This window comes from Drosophila mauritiana, chromosome 2L, assembly GCF_004382145.1.
Source record: "Drosophila mauritiana strain mau12 chromosome 2L, ASM438214v1, whole genome shotgun sequence".
In the NCBI taxonomy this organism is placed as follows: domain Eukaryota; kingdom Metazoa; phylum Arthropoda; class Insecta; order Diptera; family Drosophilidae; genus Drosophila; species Drosophila mauritiana.
The window spans coordinates 14,842,957-14,850,378 of NC_046667.1; the positions used below are offsets into that span (position 1 = coordinate 14,842,957).

Below are 7,422 nucleotides of genomic sequence, written 5' to 3' on the forward strand. Positions count from 1 at the left end.
AGGAAAATTAACTTCGAGTGCGAAGTGTGGGAGGATGAAATGTACGCAGTTTATGATTGCCTTCACGCCTGTCTGGTCATTAACCTAGGCACAACTTTGCCCCGAAAAAGCACATTTGCGGTCCCCGCATCCCTTGCTTTTTGTTTTCTTTTTTTTTGCATTTTTAGTAGTCCACAAATAAAACTTTTTTTGTTTGTTTATCCATGATGAGGGTTGGACAGAGATTGCTGCGGTGGGGGGAAGTGTAGGGCCGGAGGTCCTAAAGCATAAACAGATCAATAAAACAAGGCGAAGAAGAAAAGCCGACAGGACGACAGCCACAAAACTAGCTGAGGAATTTGCCCAAAAGAGGCCAAGAAACAACAGCGTCAACTGGCGCAGTTCCCATGCAAATTTCTCCAGACCCATGTATCTGCAACACCCCCTCAGAGACCACAAGAACCCCATGGAACCAGTGCCCATGGAACCCAGAGGCACCACGAGGACGACACTCTCCACCACGCCCATTAACTGTTGCCCGTCTATTTGTTTGTACAAATAATGTGTAAGCAGGCATATTTTTGTCAACGAGGCTAATTTCTGTCACAGATTTACGTGACAATGGCCCCGGCAAGAAGCTAGAGCCCAGAAAGCGCTGGGAAAGCCAAAGAAATCCGCATCAACACGCATACTCGGAATAAAAACACAACAATTACAAAACAGGTTTCATCCAGTGGGATGGGTTGTAGTGGGTGGTGGGTGGCTTTGGACAAGTCTGGCAGTTTTTGGTCGAAATATTTTCGTTTCTTCTGCTGTCAGTGAGGTTGGTTATTCGTCGTCGTCGTTTTGCGGCCAGTTCGTAAAAGCCATAAAAAGAAATGTACCAAGCAGCAGCAGGCAAAAAAAAGAAGGCCCAAAACAAAACTGAGCCGTGAAGAACCAGCGTCGAAAAAAACTGGGTTAGCTTGGGTACTCCCCCCAACTTTCCCCATCTTTCCCCCACCTCCGTGCCATTGTTGCTCCTCGTTGTTTCTTTTTTTTAGCACCTATGCACCGTTTTTGCTCTTTCTGAGCGATGCACCCTGCTCCTGTCCGTCTTGGTTATTGTTGTCCAAGAAACTCAATGTGTGACACATATGCAGTTGCACTCACCCACTGTGCCACTCCCACTGCAACACTACTCCTCCAGATTTCTCTGCTCGTTCCACTTTTTCTTTCCATCATCTTAAAGACCAAAGAAACAGATCCAAAAAATCTAGTAAGAAAAGTTTAAAACACTTATACGAAGCCTTTTAATCCTTCCTTCGAACGAAAATCTTTTTATGAACATGTATATTTCATTCGTATCTATCTAATTTCCGTTGTTAATTGTTCGCTTCTTATAATAAAAAGTTGATATTTTTGGTAACTGCAAAGGAAAATCCCACTTCTGCTCTAAATTTATCTGAAATGGTCAAAAACCACACATCTCTGTTTATATATTTTATTTGTCAAATCTACAGACAAATCTCAGCTCTTATTTCAGTTGTTTGTTTATCAATAGCTCTCAGTAAAACAAACTATCATTGCAAGTTGATAGTACCCCCAACATTTGCCTGTTAAATTAAAATCTTTAGCAAGTCCAACCTGATCGAAATTTCATCCAAACCCTTGGACGGCAATGCAAATAGCACGAGATATTTTGCCGATGCCTCTCAACCGATCTGTGGACACGCCAGTGAAGCAGCAGGATGCACTGGCCTGGCCATCAGAATCGGTGATTGACGCTGATATGTTTGCCACATTTAATTGGGAGAGTGGGTGGCGGGTGGGTCGCCGCCACCCATCATCCGTCCACCAACCCCCCGTCGAGGTTGTTTATTGGCTGACAAGTGCTGCACATCCGGGCTGCGTTTGCGGAAATGAGCAAATGACTAATGACTGACCAGAGCGAAGGCACCCAAGGCGACGAGTGACCCTTGCCCACTCTGTTTTCTGTTTCTCCGCTTCTGTTTCTTGTTTACTGTGCGCTTCAATTAAAGCATCTTGCAGGAAATTGAACTTTTAGTCAAGTGCCTGGTCGAGTGGGTGGCTGGGAGTTGGAGGAGGAGGTGGATGAGGAGGGTAAGTAAGTGGGTGGTTCTTTGAGACAGCGACGGCGACTTGCTCATCAATCTGTTACGTACTTGACTTGTGGGTGGGTTCGTGGGTCGGCGGCTGTTCAGGGCTTGAAAAGCGTATCCGTATCCAGTTGTTGCATGTGCCTAGCTTACTTTTCTCTCCTTCGTTTGCTTTCTCTGCTTTCTTGCCACTTGAGTTTTGATTACAGATCACTTCACTTTGCAATCACCGCTTGATTACTTTGGTATCATAAGCACTGCCGGATCTCTCTCGACCGATACGATCTCTGGTTAATGCTTCGCGGCTCTCAAAGCCTATCTATTTGTGGTCACCATTTCGCGATTTTGTCTAGCCGGCTAGAGCTACGAAATGTTGCCGTTGCACCAGCAACATCACAATACGGGCTGCCCCCACTGGTGGCAAGAACGATACTCGGCGATGCTCACGCGCCAAATTACCAACGTGCACTGGCACATCCGTGCCACATTATGCGCATTTTATGGCACGTTGGCGACCTCGACACTCGCTTCGTTTTTAGATCACCCGAAGGCGAGGCATGCAACACGGAAATTGTTGTCCTAGGCGCAACAGACCCAAAAACCGAAGCCCCCGAAGCCAGTTGCCACGACCCACGCCGCTGGTGAGAGAGCCCCAAAGCCCGAAGACTCCCGATTACCGGAGCATCTGGGCATGCGCAGTGACTGAGCCGGAATTAGTATGCCATCTGGCAATGCCCCGTCATCAGGCGGAGTATTCAAAGAAATTCTAAACTGGACAGTGACTTGATGGGGGCAAAGACGAAGATGGATGTAGAATAGGTGGATGGTGGGGGTGCGGGAGATGGGGGAACGACCGGCCGCCAGATTCAAGTTCAGGTCGCCCTTTGACCGCAAAATTCCGGCTGCCAGCTAATAAACTCCAGAAGGAGCCAAATTTGTTGTTCGAATTTATTGTGGAACATTCTTTCCAACTAACCCACAACTAAGACTGATAAATGGCCAAGCATACTGGCAATTTGCAAGTTTCTGACCGTTTTTAGAGCACTCAGTTAACCCCAAAAGTTTTATATGCCTCATCTAGGTGGGGCCCATTTCGGTCCTCTTACCCAGCACAGCTTCCTTTTGCTGTTTTTAATCTACAATATTAGCCGGTAGTGATGTTTCAATTAATTTTTAAGGTGCACCCCAAACTGCCCCAGAACCGAAGAGCATAGAGATGGTTAAAGATATAGATGGAGGCTTTAAGATGCAAAATGGGGGCAGAGAACTCCGGACGAAGCCAGAACCGCATGCTAAGATATGATGGCAGATGCCAAGCAGGATGAATAAATGGCTTGGATGCAAAGTTTAAATTTTTCATAGTTGGGTGGCTCGGTTTGGTTCGCTTCGTTTCGTTTCGTTTGGGTTTGCTTTTCTGGGGCTTGAGTGGCAAAGTAAAATCTACCTCATCTTTGTCTTCTTGAGGTTTTCCATCGGTCAAACTACGGAGCAATTGGACTTGTAGCACTGCCAGTAGATTATTGCATTTAGGCGAAAATAAATTATGGTTAAAAATGTATAATATATACCCTTTTTAAAACTCCCAATGAACTAAACAGCAAAATAGTAGACAAGCAGCAATTTATTATATTATTTTTTCAACTATTTATTTCTTAAAAGAAATATATTTAATTTATATAATTCAATAGACAACATTTTATTTAGCTATTTACACATTTTAACGCCCATCTCACAGAACCCAGCCACGGTTTTTACGAATGCTAAAAAGATTTAAAATAAGTTAAAATCGGGTAAAAACACTTCAAACATAAAGCTCACGTTCAAGATTCTTTTTCTTTCGTCGGCACTTTTCATTTTCCAGAGCACAAGCGCTGGTTCCCTCAAAGTAACATTTCCCATCATAATTGCAGGTGGGCAAGATGCATTTTCCGCAAGGCTTATTGCAGTTTTCTCCCCATCCAATACCGACTAGCATAAAGGCTGTTCGATTAACAATTAGAATGATTAAAATATCTAGAAAATATATAGAAATTCTTTAGCTTACCCAGAATAACTAAAAAATACAATTTCATTATGACAGTAGCCGATTATAACTGACTTTACTAGTCTCAAGTACATTGACTTTTACATGATATTGGTTAAGGTTAAATGCGCTTAAAAAGCATTACAATCCAATTAAATTTTTGTACGAGATGGTATAATACGTTTAGTACATTTTAAAAATGAATATGCTAAGTGCTTATTTACTCATTTTATGTTAGTCAAAAAAAAAACAAATGTTTCTTTTTATATATATTATATATTCGCGTTCCGATAGTCCACTAGATTGACTCATTGGAACTTAAGAAAAACCCCTATATTCGGTTTAACTAAATTTATTAATGTGATTTAACTGTAAGATAACACAAATTTTATTATATTTGTAAGACCACAACAATTGGATTTTGCTTCACAGTAACAGAGGGTTTCAGAGGAAAATGCTACACTAAAAACATTTGCTAAGCATTTCATCAGAGACTTAATTGCAATTTTCATTGTAAATATGCCATAAAGTCGATTTCGTAAAAAAAATGTCAGATCCATAATTTTAATTATAACTTGCCAATTAGAAAAACAAGTAGAAAAAATATATTCAGCTATAAACCTGAAATTAAAACTTAGGTATAAGAAGTTATTCTCTCGATCAATTCGATAACCTTAGTGTAATCTTATATTTATTGCACTGAATGCAACTATGAGGATAGCAACGGAAATAGTTTAGATCGATTTGATTTAAAATGCATGAGAAAATAACTTAAATCTGTTCAGGAAATTGTTTAGGGTGATTGAGTGTAAGCCGTTTCGGCTAATCCGAAAAAAATACATTTACAAATGTCCTTCGTGATGCTCAACGCTCTGCACATTTAACAAACAATTTTCAGTCAATTGTGTCGAAACATTCCCCATTTCGATTCAATACCTATTGCAGTTGGGAGTTTTACTCGGTTCTGCTCATCCTGGTCCTTATCCTGAACCTCATCCTGCTGCATCTTGTTCTTGTTGTGGTTTAATGGATTTGCAGTTTGCAGTTCCTTAACAATTCCATGTTATTTTCGCTTTTTTGCGTTTCCTTTCTCGCGCTTGCCCTTTTCGTGTTGGAGTTGAATTTTCGCAATCTCCCCCTTTTATTTTTTTTTTTGTTTTTTTGTATTTGGTTCGCTTTTTTCTGCTTTCATTTTGTAGTATTTTTTGTATTTTGGTAATTGCTTGCCATTGTTGGTGGTGCTGCAACGATTGCAGGGCGAACTTTCCCCAATGGAGTTCGCAATTGTTGAGCATTGTGCGACTAAAGTAAACTCTTTAAATATCCCCCCCGATTGAGATCCCTTTCGCCATGCCCACTTTCCTCAGTTATCAATCGAAGAGAAATCAGGGAAAAGTTTTTTTTCTGTTCTGGGATGAGGGCAAATCTGTGCCTTCAAATTAACTCGTACCCAACACGTATCTAATTTCATTTTCACTACATGTGTGGCACATAAAAAACTAATTCAAAGCGCTCAATATAATTTATATCCTATCTGGACAACAAACAAACAAAAGGACACCAGAAGCAGCACAAGCAGGAAAGGACGAAACGAAACTCCTGGGGACCTGGGACCTGAGACCAGAACCAACGATGCTCAATCGCACACAGCAATCAGCCCAAAAAGGCGAGCGAATTCTTTTTTTTTTGTAATTTTTATGACCCCAAAAGACGCATCAATTCCGAAGGGCAGATCTCCGAACAAAGGACCCCAAATACACACCCAATAAGAGAGGGCAGCCAAAGCAAACTTATTTAAAGATGTAAGCGCAATAAAATAAAATAATAAAAATACAACTTTTCACCCATCCTCGGAGCTCAGCCAAGCGTCCTCGACATTTGTAAGCCTCCAGAGCCGGCGAAAGTGGGTGGTGGCGGCTCTTCGTCTCCGACTATAAACTGTTCCAAGTTATCTAAAGTGTTAAATCACCTGATGCCGTCAGCATGAAATTTACGCACATAAATCTTTCGGGGCGAGCCCAAGTCCGAAACTGAGAACGGGCCGCAAAAAAAACATAAACCAAACATAAGCAGGCCCCTTTTAACCAACGCAAAAGTACGGCACGAACAACAACTCAAAAAGCTAGAAAAGCGAGGGTGGATCGAAGGGTTCTAAGAAATGGAGACAATATGGCAATGATTCACGTGTTTGTCTCCCTTTTGTTAGAAAACAAAAAATACAATTTTTATATATTCATATTTTATTATTTGTTAATTTAAAAGTAAGGAATAAGAACATTATTTTAGAAAGTTAATTGAAGATCTTTAAAGTTAGATACATTTTAAGTTGGATCGTTGCTTATATTATTGCTTATTATATTATATTATAATATTATGTTGCTTATAATATTATTGCTTATTATATTATATTATAAAATTATGTTGCTTATAATATTATTGCTTATTATATTATAATTTATTATATTATTTGTATACAATCTTGAATCTACAAATTCTGAAACACTTCTCCGAGTATACTCTCGAAAAAAGCTTGCCCCAGCAGGCCGTTGACAGTCTAAGGACCCTGGCTGTAGACCATCCTCACCCACATTTAAACCCATTCCTGCCCCCAATCGAAGGGACCATCCTCCCCCGTGGCGAGAAATAATGCATGTGCGAGTGCGTGGAGACCGACCTTTGAGTTAGTTTGTGTATATTTTATGGCTTTATAAAAACGCTCTGACCTGTCGAAGTTGAGCGGGGTCAGCGATGAGATGCGCAGGTTGGAAATGTCTAGATTTATTTTTTTTTTCGAGACTATCATATGCTGATTGATTGATGCGGGTGATTGGACTTTAAGAGCGGATTTCGAAGTGTGCCCAGTTAAACCGGAAGTTCTGTTCCGAGGAGAACGCTGTTCAATTGCCTGTTTTTTGTTCTCGCTTCTGCTGCTGCTGATGCTGCGATTCTACCCGAAATCTACTTGTAATGTTTTTTAACAACGAAAGCGTGAAACTTTTGCTCCTTTCACCAGGCCAGGTGGGTGGATTAGCGGGCTCACAAGGGGTTTTGTCGCATCAGTGGCAGCATCAGCAACTGGAAAATCAACAAACAGCGCAGTAAAACTGTTTCAAAGGCAGCGGAAAATAAAAATAACAGCACTAACTGGCGCAATAATACAAGCAAACAAGAAAAACCAGGTAAACGATGCGCATTGTGGCGGGTGGTGTAAAAAACAGTTGGGAGTTCCAGCTGGCAAAGTTGAATGCTTTGGCAAACGGTTAATGTAATGAAAATGGCAGCGACAATATAAAAAGCGTTTAATGTGTGCACAGGACACAG

General features: G+C 41.1%; 2 protein-coding genes across 3 annotated transcripts in view; both read right to left on the reverse strand.

The window, feature by feature from the left end:
• The window catches only part of LOC117147406 (chaoptin), a 38,061-nt gene extending 35,526 nt beyond the window's left edge, over nucleotides 1-2,535 (reverse strand). For both annotated transcript variants that reach the window (XM_033314292.1, XM_033314284.1), the window contains exon 1: nucleotides 2,145-2,535. The gene's annotated coding sequence lies outside the window, so the exon portion shown is untranslated. The remainder of the gene's footprint in view (nucleotides 1-2,144) is intronic.
• Nucleotides 2,536-3,720: 1,185 nt separating this feature from the next.
• Nucleotides 3,721-4,191, reverse strand: LOC117150457. Its single transcript, XM_033317348.1, has 3 exons — nucleotides 4,123-4,191; nucleotides 3,897-4,058; nucleotides 3,721-3,838 (listed from the first exon to the last, which is right to left on the reverse strand). Exons 1-3 carry the CDS (start codon nucleotides 4,148-4,150, stop codon nucleotides 3,783-3,785), a joined length of 246 nt encoding a protein of 81 aa, XP_033173239.1. The 5' UTR covers nucleotides 4,151-4,191; the 3' UTR covers nucleotides 3,721-3,782.
• Nucleotides 4,192-7,422: the final 3,231 nt, after the last annotated feature.

Excerpts from the sequence above, each read along its gene's own strand:
- LOC117150457 (XM_033317348.1), bottom strand. The coding sequence starts at position 4,150 with ATGAAATTGTATTTTTTAGTTATTCTGG. Across the intron at positions 4,059-4,122 it reads GTATTTTTTAGTTATTCTGG|CCTTTATGCTAGTCGGTATT; the intron begins GTAAGCTAAAGA and ends TTAATCGAACAG. Across the intron at positions 3,839-3,896 it reads AAAGAAAAAGAATCTTGAAC|CATTCGTAAAAACCGTGGCT; the intron begins GTGAGCTTTATG and ends AAATCTTTTTAG.